Here is a 25,939-nt window from a genome sequence, read left to right as displayed (position 1 = left end):
TGCCTCCCTTGATCCAGCAGTGGAAACTCACCCAGCAAGATGCCCTCACCTCAGGGAGAGAATGGTGCTTGTAAGCTGCTTTGGGGCTCCTTTGAGTAGTGAAAAACAGAGTAAAAAGACCAGCTCTCCTTTTTGGCTGTGGCACCAAATTATGGAATTCCTTCCCCAGGGAGATTTGTATATAACCTTCTTGATCACTGACTTTCACCAACTTTTCTTTCCTGTCTAATGTACATTTACAGACCCCTCTTCTCATTCGTTTTTCAATTCTGGCTTTATATATACTCTTTTTAAAAGTTGTATTTTATTCACTTTTACTCATTTGCTGCCTTGGGGGTCCAAATTGGAAAGCCGCCATATAGGCATGTCAAATAAATACATAAAAGAACAGCAGGATGAGCTCAGGTCGAATAAAGAGACTGTCTCCCCATGGCTATAGTGGAGTGGAGTGGGAGCCCCCTGAAGTCCTTGCTCCTCTCCACTGGTGTGGGAAGAGGCAAAAGTGCCACCCAGTAAAGGGCATCCCGCCCCCTCCTGCAAGCTGCTCAAGCTTCCTTAGGGGCAGCTTCCTATGCAGCCCCCTCCCCTTCAGCCTCTTGGCTCATATATGCGTGTGATTACTTCCTGCTCAGTCATCTGCCCTAGAATAAGCTGACCAGGCATCCCCATTCTGGCAGGACTCTCCCGCTTTTCTGGGGGAAGTTCTACGTCCCGCCGAAGTCTTCAGAAGTCCCGCGGCTAGCCAGCTCGGCACGGCTCTGCCCGGCCCCGGCTGCTACCTCCGGCAGCTGGAGCCGAAACTATGCACCGAGTTGGAGGCGGGGCGGAAGTGCATGCGCCCCCTGGCGGCCAGGAGGGAGGGAGACACTGGCTGGCTGGCTGGCCTAAGCCCTAGAATGGTGAGCCCAGTCAGAGGGAGGGCTGCCGCCGCTGCCGCCACCCCCGGTGTCCCACTTTACCTCCGTCAAAATCTGGTCACCATACCCTAGAAGGAAATCCGATTTTAAAAGCTACTTTGCCTGGTACTGGTTCTCTAGTGCAGAAGCACTAAAACTAGAAAGCAGACATTTTTGCCCACATTGAAACACTTGGTAGTTTCAGGAGAGGGATTCTGTCCTTCAGAGTTCCTCACTGCACCTGCTTGGCACTCTACTGTCTTTTGGAGGGCTGATTGCTGCTTTCAGTCAGAGGGGAGAGGTCTCAAGGTGGCACCAGACTCTGTAATCTTGGCTGCAGCAGCCTACCACAGCTACTCTTCCCGTGTAAGATTGCTGAAATACATAGATTGGTGACATCTTCTAAGAGCACCATAAACATTGAGTGAAACATATCAGGGTTAATGTGAGCAGACCCTATATCTTATAGTAGCAATACTACTGAACAAGTGACTGTATTATATTCCTTTTCTTTATTACATTCTCCTTCTGAATATCAGTTTATTAAGGCAGTATGTTCAGCCTGAGCAAATTCAACAGTAACAGCTCCTTCTTTTTTGTGATCTCAAAGGTCATGCTGAATCATTCCTCATCTCCAGTACTTACAGACATTAAAACATCCTTCTCCCCAGCATTTGTACCTATATTTGCTTTCTCATGTCTTGATCATGCCCTGGCTCTCTGGTATGCCTCATACAACACTTCTATCCTGCATAAAACATAGCATCGTATGTTGATTTTTTTTTTTACTGTCTACGAAACATATTAGTTTTAAAGGCTGTTTGATAATAATCCTCAATCATTGTGGCAATAGAAAGTACGGTCAGATCACGGCCAACATCTGCCATCGAGGCAACAACAAAAGAGGGGGTTTGCTATGGCTTGCCTCTGCGTAGCAACCCTGGGCTTCTTTGGTGGTCTCCCATCCAAGTACTAACAAGGATTTCCTTGATGGTTTCCCATTGCAGTACTAACCAGGAGCACCCCTGCTGAGCTTCCAAGATCTGACATGATTTAGCTAGCCTTGGACACACAGGCCCTAAAATCTTTATTCAGGCTCAAACAGCTACTCAGTTATTAGCAGTGACGGCATGCAAAGTAACCCGCTAAATTTCATGGGAATTGTGAAGGCCTCTTTACATGAGCAAAAGGACTTATACTTTTCCTTTTCTTTTGAAAATCATTTTCAAGGCCAAACAGCCATTTCCATTAAACACAGCACGTCTACATTAAGTATCCAAATCAGCATGTGTCAATATTCTGCACAAAGGGGAATGCTGTAGCCTTCATCAATTATACAAAAACAGACTTGTTTATTTTCCTCCGCTTCCACGCATCGTGGAGAGGGACTTGTAGGCAGGGTACTTAAAGTCTCTAGACGTTTTATTTAAAATTCTCTGCCTTTGAAACTGTCACCGGATATGACCAATAAGACTTTTAAACTAGAAACGTAGAGGAAGGGGGAGGTGGATTCTCAGGCTGCCTGTTCCTTTATCCAATATCATATCTGTGCGGAATACACACATATTTGCTTAGCACTCCCACATTACTACATGCTAAAATTTCTGCAATCAAAAGCTAGGGAGAAAATAGAGCTACATTTCTATGGTTGCTCCTGTGTATGGAGGCATTGTGTGTGTTTTGGGAGACATATTTTAAAGATGAACCATGAACATTACTGCCTCCATTTCTTATAACAGTAATAAAAAACCAAAGACAAGGTGTATGCATTTTGAGGTCCCATAATTTAAAGCCCGGTCAAATTATAATATATGGAAGCATATTTAAAAATGCTCCTACACATTATCACTACATAGGGAGGTGCAGCTTCTCAAAGATTGTAAGAGTTATTATTAAGTGCTCGCTCACAACTACTTGGAAAATTTCCATATATTTTTAGTAGCTAGCTGCAATGTTATAGAGTCTGTTCGTGGGGTCAGGCTGGCTTATGAGAAATGCTTTTAAACATTACATAGTGGAGCCAGCCAACTTGTTCATTAAATCTCACCTCATTCCTTCCCTGCTGCAACCCACATACCTCATACAGTGCATCTTCTTGGATGATCAAGGACTCCATCCTCCCTTTCTCACCAGGGAAAAAGGTGATTGGGCCCAACCCCACAACTTTGGAAATTACTGAAATATAAAAGCACTTTTTGCCCTCAGTTAGATGCAGGGGTTCTACAAGTTGACTTGCATTCATGCCACATGACATTTAAACATGTAATCTGCATGAAGGTGGTGGTTCACCACTGTAGCAAGTAATTTGAGATATTAGCTTCTAGCAACACATATCAGAAAAAATAATGAACAGTAGAGTACCCCAAACAGAACTAGTCCTTGAAGCTATTACACTGCTTTTTAATTTCAGTCCCATTGATTAGATTAGAAGTAAAGTATAATACCACATTCTCCAATGCCACAAGAATATCCTATGTGCATGTTGTGTGTCTCATGGATGTTTAATACCAATGCTAATAGTTTTGTATTATCTCTTCTAGGGAGATCTAGTACAGAGTTTAACAGAATATACAATGAACACAGTATGTAACAAAACTCAAAATTCACTGCGTTTATCCTATGGACATCCTGTTGACCAAGGTGGAATGATCTCACCCAATTCCCTCCTCACTGCAGCCCACCAACAGACAGGACTTTTTCTCCAGAAAGACCCCCCAGCCTTGGGAAATGACTTGTTTATGGGTTATAGGAGGATGCTGTGAAACAGAAAGCAGGAAAACATTCTATGTCAACAGAAAATATTTGTAAATTGCACTGACTATGGCAATCCAGAAAAGTCACGCATAATTTTTTTTTTTTGCCCAGAGCTGTCCATTTTTAATTTGCAAATACAGTCACCGGATATCTCTGGTATTGTATGTTATGTACTATAAAGGGGGCCATTAGTGTTTTTTCAATTATTCTCAGACCCTGGATACATGCCAGAACAGTGTGTTGAAAGCCTATGAACAGTGGCACAGAGAGAGGCTTACATTTTCCCTGAGAGAATGAAAGAGAATATTATGTAGAGGTCATTGTTCTAACTTGCAGTTCAAACAAGAAAACTTACGGAACTCAAATCATAGTACCAAGACCTACAGACATGTGTTGGCTCCTTTCACGGCGTTCAGAACAAAGAGGGGAATTAACACATACATTTAACATCTTCTGATTAATACTGAGGTGCTTTGAGATTCTTTCTACCTTCTAACTGTTCAGTTGACTGCTACAGTCACCTAACATTATTATTTGCTCAGCCGGAAGCCCTTTAAAAAGAAAACACAAAGATCAAAATATAAAGAATTTTTTTTACTACATTTATTTGGTCTCTAAAACAGACAAATGATGTCTCCAGGACAAGGAAAATTATCAGTACATATTCAAATGGGTAGCCGTGTTGGTCTGAAGTAACACAATAAAATCAGAGTCCAGTAGCACATAACAGTAGGAATATATAAGTAGGAATATATATAACAGTAGGAATATATAAGCAAAAGTTAATCTTGTTACATTAGTAAACTGTGTCACTAATGTAACAAGATTAACTTTTGCTTATGTATTCCTACTGTTATGATGGTCAGTTCTTAGTCTGACAAAGAGGGCTTGCACGCGAAAGCTCACGCCTTGAATAAATTTTTATTGGTCTTAAAGGTGCTACTGGACTCTGATTTTATCAGTACGTAAACATCTTTTATAGAACATAAGAGGATATCCAAATTCCTAATAGGCAATGGAAAGTAGACCCTCAGGCTTAAATTAAAGGAAGAAAAGTTTTGTATACATAAGCAATTACTCTAGTATTTGAATAATTCATCAGTGGAACAAATGACTACCGTTTCCTATATTAGGAGTGTATTTAAAAAAAAACTATCAAGCATTTATAATTAATCGCCACCTTTTAGAAGAGGGTCTAGACATTACGACATTTCCAAAACCATACAGTGAAAGTCAAACCATTTTTCTAGCAGCTCCCATCTGTGCCAAATAGACTTTTAAGCACTCCAATCCCCCATTAAGGAAATTATAATTTTCATGGGGCAATACTAAAGGTTACTAACTTTCTAAACCAACCTGTTTTATACAGTACTCGGGTAGAACGATACATTCTTAAAAGCTTAAATTGCAGAGAACAATGTATTTTCAACTGGAGCCCGAAAGGTATAAGCAGCATATGCTAACAGCTTATTCTAGACCAGACTTGCTAATTTTGATCATCCTTCTGTTGAATATACTGCTCAAAAACTACTTCCCTGAGCCTCTCTTTCAACCTCAGTGCATGGAGATCCACCTTACAGGTAACCCCAGCCTATGGACAATATATATCAAACTTGCATCCCAGGCTGCAATTATAATGGCATATAAGAAGCTTACATTTTAAATACAGAGTTCTTTCTTCTCCCCCCAAGTCGCACTTCCCATTCTACTAGCCCCTGCTAGTAACCCTGGTTGTATTCCCTCCTCATGATAAGCACAACCCTGTATAGCAGGTCTTGTATTGCATCAATACTTTCCCATGAATATTCCAGTCCTGACTCCAGTCCCACTCTACATGCATTCTACTTTGTTGGTTTAGGTCTCCCCCCAGCTCTGCCCAGCCTCCCTTTGCAGAATTTCTGGCAGTAGATGCAACTAATTTATCCTTGCTATGAAGCACTCTGGGAAAAGCAGCCCCTAGTACGAAATATTCCAAACAAGTTCAGAAAGCTTTTAACATCCATCTAGAATGGACACAGGCAAATGCCCACAAGCCTTTCCCGACCTAAACACAGGCCTAAAAGTTCAAATGGAACTCATCCCAAATACGCATACTATTAATCTCTCTGACATAAGACCAACTGTTTCACTAATCATCTAGCTTTGCAAACTCATCGATGGAGATGTGCTCTTCTCTTGTAAAGCCTTTTGCAAACAAAGACTCGTGGAGCCCCAAGGAGAGGGGGTGGCTCTCTAAGTAGACTACTTCTCTTTACAGAAAGCAACCACCCTCCCCTGCTGCTTGCTTACTGACACCAGGGGTTGCCCGGCCCTTCCTCAGCTCTTTGTTCTTTTGGCTCTAATTTGGATCTCAGTCTATTGAGGCATCTTGAAACTTTATTTTCTATTTCACTCTCTCCTTATTGGAAGTAATCACTGAAGCTCTTCAAGACTAAATTAGGAGGCAAGGGTTCTTGAGAGGCCAAACCTGATTAGCCAGGAAGTTTTCAAAAAATTACATTACAATTTTTAAAAAACAAATTTAACTTTAGCTAAGACGTCATAGAAGTAAATATAAACCTATCTTGCAGAACTTAAAAAGTTAGTGAAGCACTCTGAAAACAAAAAAGCATGACATCAGGAAGGAGTCAGATTAGTTAGTGGGTCTGTTTACAGAAAGGGATGCCTCTGTCTTCTCTTTCCAGCTCTTCACAAAAAAAGCCACTGTTAAAGAATACAGAAAATTCAGGAACCATACGCTTTAATGCTCAGAGGGCTGTAAACCAGGGGCGGGAAACTGTAGAATATCCCTTCTATCTTTAGAGCATACAACTCATGAAAAGCTAAGCCTTTGGATCCAGCCCTCTAAAAGCATTAAAGTCTGCGTGTTTTCAAACTTCGATAGTTGAAGACTAATAACACCAAACTGAGTTCAGAAATGAAAGCAGCTTTCAAAAAAGAAAGCTACAGAAACACAAATGGATTTATTTTGGTCTCAAGGCAGCAAAATCGTTCTGTGAATTTCACTTTGCATATCGCTAGGCACACAGACACAAGAACGCTCAACTACATTCCACTTTTAAAAGCAAAAACAGAGAAAGCACCATGAGAAATAGTGTTAAGAATATATACACCATGAGTATTACTTAGCTTCAGAATATATTAATATAGCATGCTACTGCCACCTATAGATAAAACAAAGTAATACAACAGCTTTTCACATTTATTTTTGCCTGGAGGCTACCGAGGCTATCTACTGCAACAATTCCAGATGCTTTTACAACTAAGTGGCTGTTACTTTTCTCACCAACACAAAGGTGCTTAAAGTGGGTTTGGCCGCTTGGCATCTTTAAGGCATCTCCACTGTGCACCATCATCTAGATTCAATCAGCAATGCCAAAGATGAAGTACAGTATACGATTTATTTTCACTTCACCTGCGCTGGTCTTCTGTAATCCACACGACTCACTCAAGCACGGCCATCTATGTTCTTCTACTTGAGCACTCCCATGAAGCATGGATGACTACCCACTCACCCTGTTCATGCCACTGCTTTTGAGAGCACAGCCAGGTTTATCAGCCCAGTGGGCTGTATGTAGGATAGCGGGGGTGTATGGGACTAAACCTCAGTAACCTCAGAATGTGTTCAAAGGGTTGAATCCTGTCTTCCACAGACACAAGGATTGCAGAATAACTCCTGTGTCCCCCCAGCAGGAAGAAAGAGGGCAAGACTGCCAGATCTTCCATTAACATGCTGCAGAGATGAAAAAGGCTGAAAAGGCCATTTTGTCTGTCTTCCAACAGCTTCCTGACCCAAAGAATTATTTAAGGGTCAGGGTCAGAAAAGACTGCTGTCGGGGCGAGGAAACACAGGAAGAATCCATGCCAGTCAGTGCCTTCTTCCACTGGTGGATCACAGGATCCAACCCCAAACCCTTTATTTTAAAAAAATGCAAAAAATACAAAATGTTAAAAGCTCAACTCTTTTAAAAGAAAATAAGTTCAACCATATAACTTCACCAGCTGAATGCTACAGGTAATCTTTTCAGCGAAGCACTTCCCAAAATAGCCAGCTTTTTAGACAGGAGAAAGGGGGATCTTATAGTACAGTATCAGGAAGGGTCTGCCCTGACTTCTGAGGCAACAGAGGCTCATTCTAGCCCACAACCAGCCAGCCAGATTTTGGTGTGTCTTCATAAAAAGTTTCTGGCACTCAGGCCCTGAGTACAATGTAAGTTGCTCTCCTATCAAAGGAGGCTCTTTGCATTCTAGTCACAGTGTTTGAATACAGTTACTGTACCATTGGTGCCTCTCATACCATCACTGAGGGGAAACATATGGAAATAACTCAACTGCACTGCAAAGAATTTTATGCCCCCTGCTACGGACAGCACTTGAAACAGTTTCCTGTATTGTAGGTACCACAGAGCTAGCACTAAGAGGAAAAAACAACCCCTCTCCAGAAATAAGCTACACTGAGAAGAGCTTCTCCCTGTGCTGTAGCAGTACTTGAGAGTAGTCTTCTGTGTCTTTGTAGCCTCAGTGCTACCACTGAGGGGAAGGCCAATCCCCTCAGATCTCGGAAGCTAAGCAGGGTCAGCCTTGGCTACCACTTGGAAGGGTGGCCTCCAAGGAATACCACTGTGACGTGGAGACAATGGCAAACCAACTCCACATGCCTGTTGCCTGGCTGCCAGACAATCTTAGGATCTTCTAGCTACATAACATACATGCCATAGAATAAATACTAAGGGCGAAAAGATATAATGAAATAACTTGGCTGCCCTTACTCTTAAAACAAGAAAACTGTCAACAGTGCTTGAAGACGGGTTTCAGCACTGTCACTGAAGACCAGAAACAGCATCACTCATACCACCACCACCGCCACCACACCTGGGCTCCAAGAAAAAATTCACAGAAAAGGTTCCCAAAAAATGTCAAGCAGGCAGGTATGACTCCTTCTCCTTTGGATCAGCCTGGGGGAAGGAGATCATATCTCAGCATTAGTTCCCCAAAATTCTGAATCACAGCTCTACCCAAGTACAGAGGCAATCAATGTGATGCAGAGAGCCCGGAGTAGGAAAGGTATATAACCAAACATGTGGGCTTTTAGGGTTGTGAGGATAACCAACTTCTTTATTCAACATGGCCAAACTGGTAGCCAGTACACTTATTACAATATTTGCCTATTGTCGAGGACGACTAGTTTGGGCAGCGCGGGGGGTCCGGAGAAGGAGCGTGCTGACAGGAGCGGAAACCTAAGAAAGGAAGATCCAGAGGAAGAGATCCCGGCAGACCCTCTTTGGATACGAAACTTACATAAAGTGATGTGGGGAATCAGTTCACCAGGGGTGGGGGAAACGGTAGCACAGGGGCAGTCAGTACAAGCGGGGAGAGCAAGGGAGAAACCCAGGGCGGGGTGGTGGCGGAGAGACGCGGAGTCCCGGAAGGGCGAGGTCCGCCTGAGAAGCCCGGAGGGTGGAGACAGGGGCTAGAGAGGCTACTTAAGGAAGCGTCAATGAGGAGATGGGGTTGGAGGCGTAGTGACGGAACTACCCTGAACCCAGGAGCGGGAGAGAGAATACCGACTCCATTCTGAGACGCTGTTTCCTACAGATAAAGCCTTCTAGTCCCGGGTCTCCCTCACCGAACAACGTGGCGGACCCGAAGCGTGGCAAAGACCCGGCGGACCCTGACACCTATCTAGCAAGCAAGAAGTGTTTTGCACTAGTTGACTGTTCAAGTCATCCTCAGGTATACACTGTATTACAGTAATTCAGTCTAGAGATTATAATAGCCAATCTAGCTAAATCTAGAAGGGGAGAGAATTCAGAATGCTCCCTGCCATTACCATTTAGGTGTCTTCCCCTGCTGAAATATCAACTGAATTAGAAAATGTATTTTAAACATAAAGAATTTTCTTCACTGGTTCTTTTCATTCCATCATGCAAGATTATAGATTTTGAAATTTTTTTGGTATTATTCACCTCAAACGTCTTTGCCTCACCTCCCCCTCCCTTGCAATCTTCCCCATAAGAAGAGATTCCTCGTGATATCTACTTCATGTCTCTGAAGATGTGAAATCAACACTGTTAGTTTGTAAGATGCCACTGGACTTTTGTTGTCTTTTGCTTCTCATTCCAGCCTTCTAGTTGGACATCATTTCAATGTTTCGTCCAATGTCATGTTTTCTTTCATGTGACTGCCACTGAAACAATTCTTTTAAAAGGCAGTTCTAAAATGAAAGATTAGGAACCAACTGAATTTTAACCTCTGGAGTACATTTAAGCAGCTATGATTCTACCAATCAGACAAGCGGTTTGTCATTAAAATTATACTGTCCCGCTTTACTGGCTGCCAGACAGTTCCAATCATTCCTATGAGCAAGATGGAAAAGATGAATCAAGACTGTCCTCAGTTCTGCCATTCTGTCATGGTAGCAACTCCATTTCTACCATAACAGGGCTTCACTTCTTAGACTTCAGCAGACCTCCCTTCCACCATCTTATTGGCTTAAGCATATGCACAAATAAGGTAAGGTGCCATTATGTAACAGATGGCAGGGCAGAAATTTAAAGGGGAGGTAAGATCAAAAACCAAACCAAGCCACCGAAGTGTGTTGGGACATGCTCAAAAGGCAACAACTGTATGTACAGGGCTCTAGTGTCAGAGCTCATGAAATTATGTAAACAGTCATACTGGCTATTTGGAAATGGTTTCAAATGCCATTTTCAAAACCAACAAAAATCAACAGTTTCTAATGCTAGCCTGAAGTTATTTCCCATCAGGGTCAATTACATTAACACTTTTAGCATTATGAAACAAGCCAACTCATTATAGTAAAAACATAGGACTTGGATTCATATTTTTTAAAGGCATTTCAGCTGAGATGTGTGAGAAAATGCTCTTTTAGAAAACAAGCCTTTGCTATAGCTATTTTTTAAAAGCAAAGCATCACTACAGAAGCAAGCGTCTCATGTGTACATGTGACCAGCATAAAGTGGCACATACCTACCAGTATTCTAATAGCTAGCTCATGCCTTACAAATCCAAGCTCCCCGCTTCATGTTACAACATGCTTGAACTGAAGGATTGCAGCCAGGGTTGCAGAAATGGAATCCTGACGACTGAGCCTGACAGTAATTTTTGTCTAATAAATCCTGGGGGGGGGGGGTTGCTGATGTAGAGCTCTTACAAAATGCTGGATGAATTCTATCCCATAATCGGCAATAATGAATTTGATGGTGAACACACTTCAATAATTACAGATCCAGATAATCAGGAGCTCTGATTCATGCTTGCTTCACTAATGAATTCTACTTTGGTATTAAGGCAAAGGAGCACTCCCTCCTGCTACAAATCTGAATTCTTCCCATATTATTCTGCTTACTGCCATAAGACTGAGACCCAGCAATTCTAGAAACAGAACATACATTACAAGTTAAGCAGCACAAGTGCTTAAAATGGCTTGCAATTTACTTGGTGTTCTAAATAGCCTTTTAATCATGAGCTTGACAGATCATAGACATAATAAAGTTTCACCTACAAGAATTCTTCCGGTTATTCTCGATGGTTCCTGGAGAGGACATGGCAGAGAGGAAAACAGGCAAGTAAACAGAAGCACCGTGCTGGTCAAGTGAAACCTCCAATTACGAAGCAGCTTCGGTGATGTTCATCTTCCCCGATACAGAAAAGAAGGATTGTGCCAGCCACTCACTCCCCTAGCACAGGATGCACTACTTTTCAAATGACCATTCGCATAACATTCAGATACCCCACGCTTCCTTCTATTGCTTCTGAATAAGCTGAATGCAAGCTAACGGAGATGGTGTACCAGAATGCACGCCTGTATCTAGGAGCATACCACATACTGTTCAAGAAAGGGGTGGAAAAATAATATGCTGCTGAAGAATGTACTAACTGCTAACATTTGACAATCCAGCACATTTCTATATTTCTTAGCACCCCTATTAAGATTCCATTTCTGATAACTACTGTTGATCTGGCATCCCCTTTGGCAAAATGACTGATTGTTTTGGCTGTGCTTAATAACCCTACAAGATACGGACTGTTTTAGTAGAAATACATTTCCCTTTTGCAAAACATATGTACACTATATGAACCTTATTGTTCTAACATGCTGGCTTGTATACAATATTATTCATTACCAATTATATCAAACTTAAAAAAACAACATTTATTCCTACTCAACATGGTCAAAACAAAATCCATGTTTCTGATCACAGCAACACAAGCATTCAGGTATGTGTGTTTCTTTAATGTATGCCTCCTGTACATGAACTCTTAAAACGGCATTTCTTGAGCAAAATCACTTAACTTTATATACAAGTATGCCGTGATTGCTTGATTTTCTGGAAGCCCCGAGTAACATCTAGGAAGTTTCTCTCAGGAGTCTTGTCATGCAGTATTTAACAACTGAATTTAACTGTAGTAGTTCCCACAAGTTCTGCTATAGGGCTATAGCCAGTGCCCTACAATCAGTATTATGATGTTTATGTCAGTAAGTCAGTAAAATTTATTGCACTGAGCCAAAGGCCTTTGCAATTTTTTAAACAGATGCAGATAAATGAAGCAATAGAGTGCTTTTTCTTCACAAATCATTCTTACACTCTAAATTAAAATAAGGGTAAAGGTAAAGGTATCCCCTGTGCAAGCACTGGGTCATGTCTGACCCTTGGGGTGATGCCCTCCAGCATTTTCATGGCAGACTCAATACGGGGTGGTTTGCCAGTGCCTTCCCCACTAAATTAAAATACATTACAGTAAACTAATCATTCAGAAAATTATTTATCCTGACTTTAATATCTATAAACAATGAATACAAAAAAAATGCCATAAAACCAAAGGTATGCTTTCATAAGTAGTAAATTTTGCCCAAAATTTCATAGCAGGCAAAGCAAAAAGCCACATGTTGTAAATGACTGAGGGGTTAATATCAGAAATCAGAAAAATAATTTGTCCAAATCAGATAATAAATTATGGCCCATTAGGAGTTTCTGAGCATAAAGGAGAAAATAAGATGAGCCTCTTGTGGCGCAGAGTGGTAAGGCAGCCGTCTGAAAGCTTTGCCCATGAGGCTGGGAGTTCAATCCCAGCAGCCGGCTCAAGGTTGACTCAGCCTTCCATCCTTCCGAGGTCGGTAAAATGAGTACCCAGCTTGCTGGGGGGTAAACGGTAATGACTGGGGAAGGCACTGGCAAACCACCCCGTATTGAGTCTGCCATGAAAACGCTAGAGGGCGTCACCCCAAGGGTCAGACATGACTCGGTGCTTGCACAGGGGATACCTTTACCTTTACCTTAAGATGTAATGGACTAAGTCCTCCATGTGGGTTCTCCACAAATACAAAAACGGGATGCCAACAGTGCTCAATAATAATGACCAGCCATTACGATGTGACGCTGCCACAATTCTCCCTTTAGGATCAATAAAAGCTGTTCTGATAGTTCACATGACAGTCCCCTGTATCCCCAACTGGGATTTGCAAGTGTTGCCCTAATAATGAAACACGTGGGAGGTGTGAGAACTGGTGTTCCCTTCTATTGCAAGGGCTTGGAGTTCATCTTGGCCACGTGCAGTAATTGTACCATCACTGAGGCTGATCACACTTCCCCCTCCCCTGACTTGATAGCAAGGCAGTGGTGCTGAAACTGGAAGAGGGGACATCTGAAAGAAGCTTCTAGAAAAATCACTCAAGAGTACAGGCAAGCAGCTAATCAAACATGGAAGAGAATGAAACTAGACAAGACAGAGAAGGATGGACAAAACGAGAAGGCAGCCAGCAGCATGAATTTATTAAACCTGGCTAATTCCACTGCTAATCACTATCATGCTGGTCCCCCCACCCTTCTCTGATCACTCTTGCTTTTTTCCCCTAATACACTGGTTGTGATTCAGCTTTGCAACCAGATTTTAAGTTTAACTTACTTCTAAACATGCTTCTCACGTCCACATGTAGCTGAGAACGTTCTACCCCAACATGTAGGAACTTTAATATCTTTTATTTTAAACATACATGTTCCCCAGGTGCCAATTAAGCAGGCTGGTATACCACAACCATCTTTAACCGCGCCTAGCGGAGCGGATTAAAGAATTCGTTAAGGGCCCCGAGGGCGGGCCCTGTCCATGATGAGGAAAGGTGCCCATAGGCCCCTTCCCCTGGACTGACAATCGGAGGGCCCAATCAGCAGGTGCTTTGTGAGCTGCTCTGTGCGCTTCGCGCCTCCCGATCCACCCCCCTTCCTGCTCGCCCGCACCCGCCCTGCCGCCGCCATTACCTGACTCCGATCCAACAGGGCAGGTCGCTGTCTTGCCGCAGCCTAGCCTCCAGTGCCACCACGGGCCCAGGTAGGCCGCGCTGCAGGGGGGGGCCCTGACCGAGCCGGATCCGGTTCACGTGCCGCCCCAGCCCTGGAGACTCTCCAGGCCCGCTAGCGCCCGCTGCATTCAGAGTGCAGCACGCTTATTTACTAGCCCCTTAAATAAAACCCATTCAGTACTCCATGCAAAATGGCAGCAAAGATCAGTTCTTACAGCCTCTCCCTCATGACTGCCAGTTAGAGCTCCAGCTGCAGGGTCATTCTTCCCTTAAATAGACAATACAGCAATTCCAAATAGCTTCTCCTCAGGCAGCAGCACCATTTTCCTTGACTGGAAGGAAAAGAAAATGGTGCTGGTGCCTGAACTGGTGCCTAAACAAAAGCCATAAGAAATCTCAGTTCTGGTTACTGAACAAGTACAATGGGAGAGAGGAATCTAGTTTAGAAAATCTATTCTGTTTCAGTCACAATTCATGGAAATAATTTAAGAGTGGAAGGCACTAGTTTCCTTGGATCTGTGCCTGCTCAGGTACTGTTCAAGGCAGACTGGTTACATTGATCAACACCCCCTTCCAAAAAAATGACAAATGGATCAGAAGGAATCAATCCATCCGAGATGCATAAAATACACAAAAGGACATGGATGCTTTAATAAAGTCTTTGAGAGATAAGTGATTACTATCTATTTATCTTCTAACACCAAGACCCAGTCAACAAATACCAGGCTATGGTGCTGCTAAATGAGGCAAAAACCCACTGAAGGTAATATATGTAAAATGGCTGCAACACATGGCTTGAAATCTATTTTGTTTAGCAGTATTGCCCTTTATCACCATTTGTAAAAGACATGCAGTATGTAACGTGGAAGCAATAAATGCATTTGGGGGGGGGGGGGGCAGAGTTTTCCAAAGGTGTTGGTGGAACTTCAGCCAGTCAGTCACAGAAACAGACTACATTAATCCTCTCAAGTCTTCTTATCCTGAGTATGACCAAAAACAAAAACGGTTCGGGTACAATTTCTTAAAAATTCCTCAGCAAAAGCAGCAGATCCAGTACACTATCCAGTGTTCAGTTGTTGTGGTGTTCAGGAAGTTAGTATTATCCTGAGACAGACATCTGACAGCTATTAGCAGTTCCTAAGCCAGTAGAAGCATTTGCCAAATCTGATACGGAAGGGCAGGATAATCCTGCCCTTTCTCAATGCACTTTGGAATTCTTGTGGCACAGTTAGCAGCTTTCCTTTTTTTTTCTTTTGTTGGAAATGCTAACAAGTACTAAAAGATGTTTGTTGATCTGAACAACTAAAGTCTAACCACTAGATTTTTAAAACTGTAATTACCTGGGCAAATATTTTGGCAAGTTGTTGTTGTTAGGTGCGAAGTCATGTCCGACCCATCGCGACCCCATGGACAATGATCCTCCAGGCCTTCCTGTCTTCTACCATTCCCCGGAGTCCATTTAAGTTTGCACCTACTGCTTCAGTGACTCCATCCAGCCACCTCATTCTCTGCCGTCCCCTTCTTCTCCCCTCAATCGCTCCCAGCATTAGGCCCTTCTCCAAGGAGTCCTTCCTTCTCATGAGGTGGCCAAAGTATTTGAGTTTAATTTCAGGATCTGGCCTTCTAAGGAGCAGCCAGGGCTGATCTCCTCTAGGACTGACTGGTTTGTTCACCTTGCAGTCCAAGGGACTCGCAAGAGTCTTCTCCAGCACCAGAGTTCAAAAGCCTCAATTCTTTGACACTCAGCCTTCCTTATGGTCCAACTTTCACAGTTAAGTATCAGACACTTTTGTAAGAAAAGTTATAACTGAACATGTAAACAAGCACATCAGATGTTCACATTAGAACATCACATTAGATGTTTGCAGGCTACCTTTTCCAATATGGATTTAATCTGTAAAGTAATAAGGGTGGAGCCTAATGCTATATGTGGCAATAAGGGCACGGCCTAATTCTGATGTGGATACACAAACAGGCCACACTTGCACTATCTGTGCAGTCTAGGAAAAACTAAACCCAATACTGGACCCAACAGTGTATCTGAGATGTGAAGAAATATTGGGCACAAATATTCTTGTGCATATACTTACTCATACCATTATCTTTGCCTTTCTGTTTAGAGATTTAGATTATTATTTCAGACTTCTGAATTGTATCTATGACTGGTCTCTAATCAGAATGAATAAATCTAAAAAAATCTCTTTAGGGGTCCTTATTTTGTTTCTTCTTTCAGAAATGAAAAGATGTACATTAAATCAGAGCTTCTACATGATGTCACTGGGGACTTCTGGGCTCCAAACCTACCACTCCAAACTAATATTCCATATCACAATGTTATTTCAGAGTACATTACAAAATCAGGTCTCATCTCTAGTTGAAAATCAGGTTCAGGCTCATCAAACTGCCTTTTCAATTAGGAACATCAGCACAATGGTGCACTACTGTTGCAATGAATAAAAATATATGGCTAATGAAGCAGGGCAAGAATTATCTCTCCACAATGATAGCAAAAGTCTATTAATTGAACTAGAGTGTCCAGAGGTATTGGGTGTGATGCTGAAACAAAAGTTATTATATCCAAGGTGAAACAGTATATAGTTAAGTTTAATTCCTCTTTAAAAGACTGTATTAAATGTTCTTCAAAATTTAGCTTACCTTTGAAGATCTCGAGTTCTTTTCTGTAAAAGAACAAAACAAAATGACGGTTAACAAATTCTTGCTGTGTCAACCATTTTGCAGGCAAACAGGGAAAGGACATAAGACATGGGAATCTTTTGTAAATACATTACTAAAACACTCGCCTTCACAGAGTTTGAATAATAGCTATAAACACCCTCTAATTCAACATTGTTGTTAACATGGGATATCAAAGGTCACAATTAGTTATATTTTGGAAAGTAGTTGTTCACCACAATTGCTTCTACAACAGGATAAGGAAAATTTGGCAGTGGGAGCCAAATGAAGTGAAGAGAGACAGATATTGAGGGCTGACCTGAGCCCTTGCTTATCTAAGGTTAGCCAGGTAACCAGGTCAACACAGCACTGAGTCTCCAGTGATGGGTGCATTCAAATGGGTAGCCGTGTTTGTCTGAAGTAGCACAATAAAATCAGAGTGCAGTAGCACCTTTAAGACCTACAAAGATTTATTTAAGGTTCACGCCTTAAATAGATCTTCGTTGATCTTAAAGGTGCTACTGGACTCTAATTTTATTGTGATGGGTGCAGTTACTGATCCCAGATCAGTTGGTTGGAAAAAATCACAATCTTGAGTCATAATTGTGTTACTTGATTGATTCACAAGGGAAGGGAAATCTATACCAAAAAGAAGGCATCATTCTAATGACATAGAGATGACTCCCTCCCCCCCTCAAATCTGTATTAACCACAGCACCCACAGGAAGATGTCCTTGCTGGACATGGGGATTGAGGAAAGAATGCTCAAGAAGTTACTTACTTAACCCAGAGTGCTCTACTCTTTTCACTTTTCCTCTGGCAACAACAGCTGCAGTCTCTGAAAAAGCTATGCAGACTGCTCTCTGCCCCAAAGCTTGATGATTAATAGGGATAATTTTAAACAGTATCACAAGAACTCAAGTTCACTGTATTGGTTTTAAAAAGACTTTTCATTTTTATACAATGCCTCCCCCAACCATTTGGTGGTCTACCAATCTGATCTGGATGACCCAAGCTATTCTTATTTCATCAGATTTCAGAAGCTAAGCGAGGTCAGCCCTGGTTAGTATTTGGAGAGGAGACCTACAAGGAATTCCTGAGTTGCTATGCAGAGCCAAGCAATGGGAGACCACCTCTGTTGTTCTTATTTTTTATTTTACGTTATTCATAGTCTGTCTTTCTCACTGGGACTCAAGACAAATTACACAATGTCAATACAGTTGACAGGATGGAACTTAAAAAAGATTTGGGTTTTAAAACCAACCAAATGCTAAGCACACTAGTACATACCACAGTCCCTAATAATTTGTCCAGATAACTCTGTGAATCATTTTGTACAGTGCAGAGGTATCTGGGACTGTCCTGTGTTTATCCTATTGTCATTCAGTGCTGAATATAGACAGGAGAGACAATGGGATATATCAGCCATTCCAGATTTCAAAGAGTGACGTATGTAGGCTGCTGGGGCAGCTATTTTGTTTTGAATCTAAGAATTCTAAAGGGCATTTACATTAGCAAGAAGATTCTGTCCTCTGCAGTACTAGAAAGGAAATACAAGAAAATCCTGTGTGTGACCAACTAAGAGAAGCAGCGCATGTTTTTTATGTAGCTAGATTTTTGTGCCCGGGCCTGCTAATTCTAGAAAAATCTGGAATTTTATAAGTCAGGGAAGATTGTATGATACATCTTACGCAGTAAAGAATCTCTTCCGGCCCATCAAAAATTTCCATTGAAGAAAGGACATCCCATTAACAAAGTGTATTTCCCTTGTCTCCCCCTTTCCATTGCTGCCAAAAATATCCCTTGAAAAGCTGCTCCTGGGAGACAAGGATAAACAGCAAAGTCACTTCCCCTTCTGTCATTCATAGGATCCAACTCTTAATTTCAGCAGCTAAGTGAACAGGCCTACTCTACCTTTAATCTTGGATATACAGCACATCAAACAAATTAGCTTTATGCAAACAAGGCCTTGGACGAGCATTTCCGTTTCAAGCCAAATTTCAAAACTGATAACAGATCTTCAGTTTATTTTCCCACACGTGTGAGGCTCCATCATGGGACAAATATCTCCCCAATAAGGCTTTCAACATGGAAACTGGCATGCCGGGGGGAGGCAGAAGCCCCTCCTTTTGCCATGCCATGATCTCAAGCCCAGTTCAACCCTGCTCTTCTGGGTTTGCAGATAGTGCGAGTTGGCCCACAGGACTTGCAACCTCTCATTAAAAAATATTCACATGCACTTCTGACGGGAACTCTCCATGGCTTAGGACTACCATGTGGAAAGTCATTATTGCTTTTGGTCCCACTACCAATGTTTAATTAGCTTAGCATAACCAGGGGGACTGCATCAACATCATCCCTGACAATTTCTGATTTTGAAAATGAGTAGTATATTATTTTACTTTAAAATAAAATAAATAAATGAATTTTTATTTTTCTACCTTGCCTTCCCACGAGGCTCAGGGCAGGAACCATAAGTTCATAGAATACATTTTAAAATCACATTTTACCTTTAAAACAGTTCAGAATCTAACCCGCCTACCAATTAGTTAAATTTTAAGGAGGGTATCCTTTTTGAGCAGAAGTATTTCCCCTTAGTTTTAAGTAGGTATACCACACTGTATTTTGCATTTCAACCCCCCAAAATCTATATCCATGACTGACTAATGAGTTGCTTTCTACATCTGATAAAATGGGCTCTAGCCTGCAAAGACTTATGCTGCAATGAAATCAGTTAGCTTTCTCTTTTTGCGGTAATATAGCCTGCCTCCTTGAATTTAAACCACAAGAAAAATACCACTCTAGAATCTGAGGGAAAGGCTTAAGAGAAATACAATCATTTATGGCCACTTTGTGTTGCTATATCTGATATTTCTATTTTTTTTCAGCTAGTATTATATCAGGCAGAGAGTGACCGCTACCTCCTAAGACTGGAGATCTATTGGTGAACCAATAGCCCTTGCCAAGAAAAGACCTGCGATAGTCTTTAGTGGGGGGCTTTATGCCATGAAACGCTAGGGTTTTATTTACCCAACTGAACTTAAAGCCTTTCCTGTAGTCGTCTTGCTTGGTGCAAATACTGCAACCTTTGTGCATGAAATGCCACTGCACTTCAGTGGTGTCAGCTCTGAAATTCAACTGACCTCACCAATTCGTCTCCAGAGCTTCTTAAAAAGACACCTTTTAAAAAGCCAGATAACTTAGCTTCAATTCTTGCTCCGGCTGGCTTTCCAATTGAATCAAACTGGACTACTTCATTACTATGTGATTCAAGCTTATACCTCGTAGCCATTTATCGTATTCTCTAGATGCCAGCAGTAAACCGAACACTGCAATTTCTCCCAAGGGCTGAGTGACAACTTGATGAACAAATTTATCACTTAGCTCATCCAGAAATAGCTGTGCCCTATTGTTGCTAGCAGTATTTATTTTCTCCTCTGTGCCAAGGAAATCAAGTCTGCCATAATTATGCAATGCCCTTTACTATGAATTAGAGCAGTGCTGACAGAAAATGACTAATATGACAAATCAAGACATTGCTATTCTTAAATGGCTAAATGTCTAACGATAAAACCCTATACCAGGGGTAGTCAAATTGCGGCCCTCCAGATGTCCATGGACTACAATTCCCAGGAGCCCCCTGCCAGCATTTGCTGGCAGGGGGCCCCTGGGAATTGTAGTCCATGGACATCTGGAGGGCCGCAGTTTGACTACCCCTGCCCTATACAAAGTGACTCCAATTTGAGACACAGAAAACAACGGAAATAACAGCAAAGGACTGCACTGCTAAAGAACAAAACAATGAAGCTACTTATAGAACAATATAGCAAATGGTAGGAAGACGGGTGTACATTTCAAATAAAATTCAAATCTGCCTTGGAGTATTATTACAATGGTTTGGAGGAGATTCCTGCTCTATTTGCCAATAATGAATATTGACTAAATTAAAATTTACCTAGATTTAAGGCAATTACAAAACAAGCGGTAAACATCACTGTCGTACTAAACTGAACTGAATTGCAGCCTTAAGATAACGACCTCCTTGGCACACAAGATGAAACCGACTGCTGGATGTGAAGGCAATCAGGCTGCCACATCCTCAGACTGTTTTCACTTTTGCTGTTACTGGACTCAAATTCTGCTTTCACTTTTGATTTTTTCAACGGCTCCTGACCTACATCCAGTTTCTCCGTATTCGTGTGATAAGTGGAAGAAGCTGGACCACCACAGAACAGATCTCTTAATCCCTTAGCCAGCGGGGACTAGGAAAATTTATCACCAGAAAAAGACTAATCCCGTTTCTTGAAAGGTGTGCAATTTTGCAAAGCACAATCCCTCAGTCACAAAGACTCAGAGAGAAATTAAGTTCTTGCCTTTGCTTACTTCAGACTTAGTAGTTAAGTCAAAGACAAAATTTTAAGAGAACAATAAACTCACAATTACCGTTTAGTCTTCTTGTAGTTTTCCAGGTGTAGTGCCTGTATGTGCTTGTATCTTTCCAATTCACACTGCCCACAGAGATCCTCGAGATTCAGTAAATGGTTCTCCATTTCCTTGAAATTTGCTTCCAGCTGGACTGTAACAAAATATTTGTATCACAAGAGGCCATGCACTACGACGATTCCCAGCTAACAACTGCTATCATTCTCCCCATCTATTCACAGAGGTTAAAGAAGAAAGGGCCAATAGAAAGGGGGAGGGGAATACCTCAGGGACAAAGTATCTACCTGCAAAAGTTCTTGGGTTCAGTCCCACATATGTAGTTTTAAAAGGATCAGATAGTAGATGGTGTTGGAAAACGATCTACTTGAGACCTAAGGAGACATTGCCTGACAGAACAAACAATACGTTCTTTGACAGACCAACAGCATGTCTCCTTTTAAGGCAACTTGATGTTTACTCCCTGTGGCTTCTTTTACCTTCTCCAGTGTATTAGTCTGTCTGCTAATATCTAGGCCCTTATCTTCAGCTTCATTATTCCAGCCCAGCAAAAGTTTTTTGCTTCTGCCCTGCCATTACAACAGAGGTCTATTTATTCTTTTATCATGTGTGAATCTTTTGTTGAGGCCATCCAATATAAATAACTGACCATGTGGATGTTTATCATTATCTGAGGAATATCTGCCACACAAAGGAGCTATAGAAACAGTTTGCCTCTACACATGTGTGCAGTATTAAGTTAAAAGTGTGCTGGTAATGCTAAAATACATGGTAGTGTGTCCTCTGTTAAATATTATACATATATACAGAAGCAAAGCCTCAGTTCCAGGCCCGTGCCAAATATTTAATGCCACTCTTCAACTGTTTTTATGATACTGGATTTGGAAAAAATTCTAAAATGAAATATTTATGCCCTTAAAGGTAATCTATATCTATCTAAAATTAAATACACTTTCCTTTTCAACAGGCTACATACCTAAAAGCATTTTTAAAATGTACGCACATATAGCAGTTTCTTAATTCATAGTCTCTGGAGTGCCCATTACAGCATCCACCCAGAGACACACTGCCATTTATAGGAAAAGAAGAACAAAGCCTCTGCCCAAGTTTTAGTAATGTCACTTAATATTTACATAACTGCTTATACCCTTAACCGTTAATATTTCTGTTATTGATAAGGATCAATAGGTTTGCTTCCTAAATATGCCTACTTACTCTTTTGCAAAACTTAAACATATACACAAGTTCTAGCAAAGTGACACTATGTGAAGTTGTTCCTGTTTTAAGAGAGGTCCTGCAGCTCTCAGAGACAGGAGTAACAGAGCCAGGTAATAAAGCTGAAATCCAGTCTTATCTAGAGATTGAGTTGCATAAGAATAGTTATTGAGCATCCCCTAGTGGGAACTCACAAAAACACAGTTTATATGATTAGGGATGCTTTTTCACAATTTTTAAAGCAAGTATCTCCTTGCACTAGAAAGCATTTCCTGTATTGGAATGTTGATGATATTAAAATAGGGCTTTCTTTGGCAAAACATTATTAAAACTGACAGCAATTCATATCGAAGGTAATATTGTACTAGAAACTGGCTAAAATACAGTTTGGGTGAAAGGACTGTCAGAGTAAAATACAATCTGAAACACTGCATAAATTAGCCTGCATTTGCTATCAACAATGATGTTCCATTGAACAGTCCCATTGAACAGAAAGCTACTTCTGAGTAAAAGTGTAAAAATAGGCTGTGAATCTTAATACTGCGTTTAATCATTGTAATGTAATTACCCAAGGTCTCTCAGCTGGCTGCATGTGGAGGTGTTGGGAATCAAGCCCATCTTGTCAGATTAGAAGACACTGCTCTGAACCACTACAACACATTAGCTCTCAAGTATGCCTTGAGAAATAGTTTAATGCTTGCAGCCAAGCCCTTGCCTCAAGGAAAGATTGTCCAAGTTCTGAATGGAGGGATATTTAATTATTTTCTCAGAAAAATATTTAAAAGATGATCAGTGTTTTCATTTACTGAGACAATCCTAATGGCTACTCCACAAAGGATAGCAGAAATGACTTTTAGGTTAAAGACTTGAACAGCACCTGGAACATAGTTCCTACTGCCATTTTAAAAAGTTTTGTATGCTGTCAGCCCAAGGTTTTGCTTTTCTCCTTATCAGTGATTGATGCCCACATTTTAAGTTAGATGTGAAAAGAATACCCAAATGTGAAACTTCCTTCACTTGCTTAATTTCTTCCCCGTTCAGATTCCACCTGAGCACTGAAGGGATTCCTCTCTTCATTTCTTCCTTCCTAAAAACAACTACTTTAATTAGAAGGTAATTTATATTCAGGCCTTCCTTAATATGATATTCCAAGAACATTTTTAATGATCTCTGCAGACCAACTCTTGTCTGGGAGAGCAGAGTAGTGTCATCAGCATAAAGCAGAACTAGAATATTGAAACTGGCCAAATCGGGTGGATGACAAAGCTAATGAAAACAAGGAGGATGGAGGATAAGTCTATCAATGGCTACTAGCCTATGAATTCCAAAGTTGGGACGCAACATTAGGAGAAAGCCTCAGCTTCTATGTCCTGTCGTTGGGCCCTCCAAAGGAGTTGGTTTCCTGCAGTGTGAGACAGGATGCTGGACTAGATGGACTACTGGCCTGACTCAGCAGGGCTCTTCTTATGTACTTTGAAAAAGTGCCAAGATCTACCATGAAAATAAATGGAACGTCACTTCTACTTTGCAAACAGTAAATAAAGGTCTAGGGACAGACTAGTAAAAGATGATCAACTTACAATGATTAAATGCTGCAGGACAGAACACCAGCCAGGGCAGGGTAATATTAACATTCACAGCCTATTCTTACACATCTACTCAGAAGTAGCTTTCTGTTCAATGGGACATCACTGTTGATAGCAAATTCAGGCTAATTTATGCAGCATTTCAATATTGTATATTACTCTGTGTGACAACCTCCTCACCCAAACTGCATTCTATCCAATTTCTATAATATTACAGAGATATAGGGGGAGGGTGTAATGGCATCAGTGACATATGACCCAGAAGTGGAAGGGTAGCTCTAGGAATCTCTAGAAACTATACCACTATGGTAGTTACCAATGATTCCTAGAGCTACCCTTTGTCACTTCCAGGGTGTACCCAGAGGAGGCACAGCAACATTGGGCTTTTCTCCTGAGTAACTCAGAGCAGTGGGGGCAACAGAGCTTGCCAGTGAGATGCAGAGTTTGCAAGCCTAGTTATGAAAATCACTATGAGACCCTCAAGCCACGCAATCTATCTCAGCTTCTACCTAGCCACAGAAGGAGGTAATGGAGGAACCCAGAAAGGCTGGCACCGCCTTGAAAGAAAACTGAGATGTAAATTTAGTGACACAGAAAATAAGCAGATTTCTGTCCAAAATAGTAACATTGTGAAACAAAAATGCTAGAACTGTCATGAAAGCCAAAATGCTGTCAGCCTTCAAACTTCAGCTTATTATAGCAAGGTATTTAAAAAGCCTCAGGAACAGCTTTTTCATAATCCATTCTATGCAGTTGCAACGCCAAATTATTAAAATGCCTGCTAACACTGTTGTAAAACATGCACACAAGATTACCCAGGGTAGCTGTTGTAGATTCCAAATCTGCTAGAAAAACAGGGACTTGCTGGAGCTGTTCCTGAAGGTCTAGGAGACTGCTTCTTTTCTTCTCCCAGTGTGCAGAAAGCATCACAACTTCACTATCCACCAACTGCAGCATTTAAAGTTAAGCAGAAGACCAAAGTTATGTAATTTTTGTTTTCCAAAAAGGAAGTAACAGTGACTATTACACGTGAAAGTCCATTTTTAAAGGCACTGTGCTTAAGAGACAGTAGGCCAGTCCCTCCTTTCTGGAGATGCTGGAAGGGCGCAAGTAGGACACACTTTGCTATGCTGCTAAATCTTCCCCAGTTGTTGCAGGGCTAGGAAGACACAACTTTTACTCTTGCCTTTACTAACAAATGATATTTAGTGACATCATGAAGGCAAGATGCTGTCTATACAGTAGCATTCAAGCTTCTTGGAATATATGACAACAATAGATGGTTAAATGCTAGTCAACTGACAGTATCTGACAAATCAATTAGCCAGCATGCCAGCCCTGATTATTTCTGCATATCCAAATAAAGTGCTCAAACATAGAGCTGTGTAATGCAAGCATGTATTTCTAAGGGATGTTGGTTTACAAGGACCAGTGCAGCTCCTATTCCGTTAAAGTAGCATTTCCATTTACTAGCCACATGCATTTCACTGAACATGGATAGTCACTTCAGTACATTACTAAAAGCACAAGCCTGCACATGGGTTCTCAGAAATAAATATCACTGTGCTCCTCTGAAAATGTACATGGGATTGCAAACCTTTCAGGTTTTGTAAGCCAACAGTTATCTGCTTGTCGGGTGTTCAAGAAGGATTCTTCTATGGCAATTAAAGGTGTAGTGATTAGGAGTGCAGACTTCTAATCTGGCAAGCCGGGTTCAATTCTGCGCTCCCCCACATGCAGCCAGCTGGGTGATCTTGGGCTCGCCACGGCACCGATAAAACTGTTCTGACTGAGCAGTGATATCAGCGCTCTCTCAGCCTCACCAACCCCACAGGGTGTCTGTTGTGGGGAGAGGAATGGGAAGGCGACTGTAAGCCGCTTTGAGCGGCTTTCCTTTGGGTAGGGAAAAGCGGCATATAAGAACCAACTCTTCTTCTTCTTCTAAAGGTATCCCCTGTGCAAGCACCAAGTCATGTCTGACTCTTGGGGTGACACCCTCTAGCGTTTTCATGGCAGACTCAATACAGGGTGGTTTGCCAGTCCCTTTCCCAGTCATT

General features: G+C 41.6%; 1 protein-coding gene across 3 annotated transcripts in view; it reads right to left on the bottom strand.

The window, feature by feature from the left end:
* DTNBP1 (dystrobrevin binding protein 1) overlaps positions 1-25,939 on the bottom strand; it is a 53,771-nt gene that overhangs the window by 20,280 nt on the left and 7,552 nt on the right. For all 3 annotated transcript variants that reach the window (XM_077353279.1, XM_077353277.1, XM_077353276.1), the window contains exons 5-7: positions 24,698-24,830; positions 21,085-21,217; positions 16,624-16,646 (exon numbers count right to left, since the gene is read on the bottom strand). In XM_077353279.1, coding sequence (XP_077209394.1) covers positions 16,624-16,646; positions 21,085-21,217; positions 24,698-24,830 — 289 coding nt within the window. The remainder of the gene's footprint in view (positions 1-16,623; positions 16,647-21,084; positions 21,218-24,697; positions 24,831-25,939) is intronic.

This window comes from Paroedura picta, chromosome 9 (genome assembly GCF_049243985.1).
Source record: "Paroedura picta isolate Pp20150507F chromosome 9, Ppicta_v3.0, whole genome shotgun sequence".
Classification (NCBI taxonomy): domain Eukaryota; kingdom Metazoa; phylum Chordata; class Lepidosauria; order Squamata; family Gekkonidae; genus Paroedura; species Paroedura picta.
This window is presented reverse-complemented; position numbering and strand designations above follow the sequence as displayed.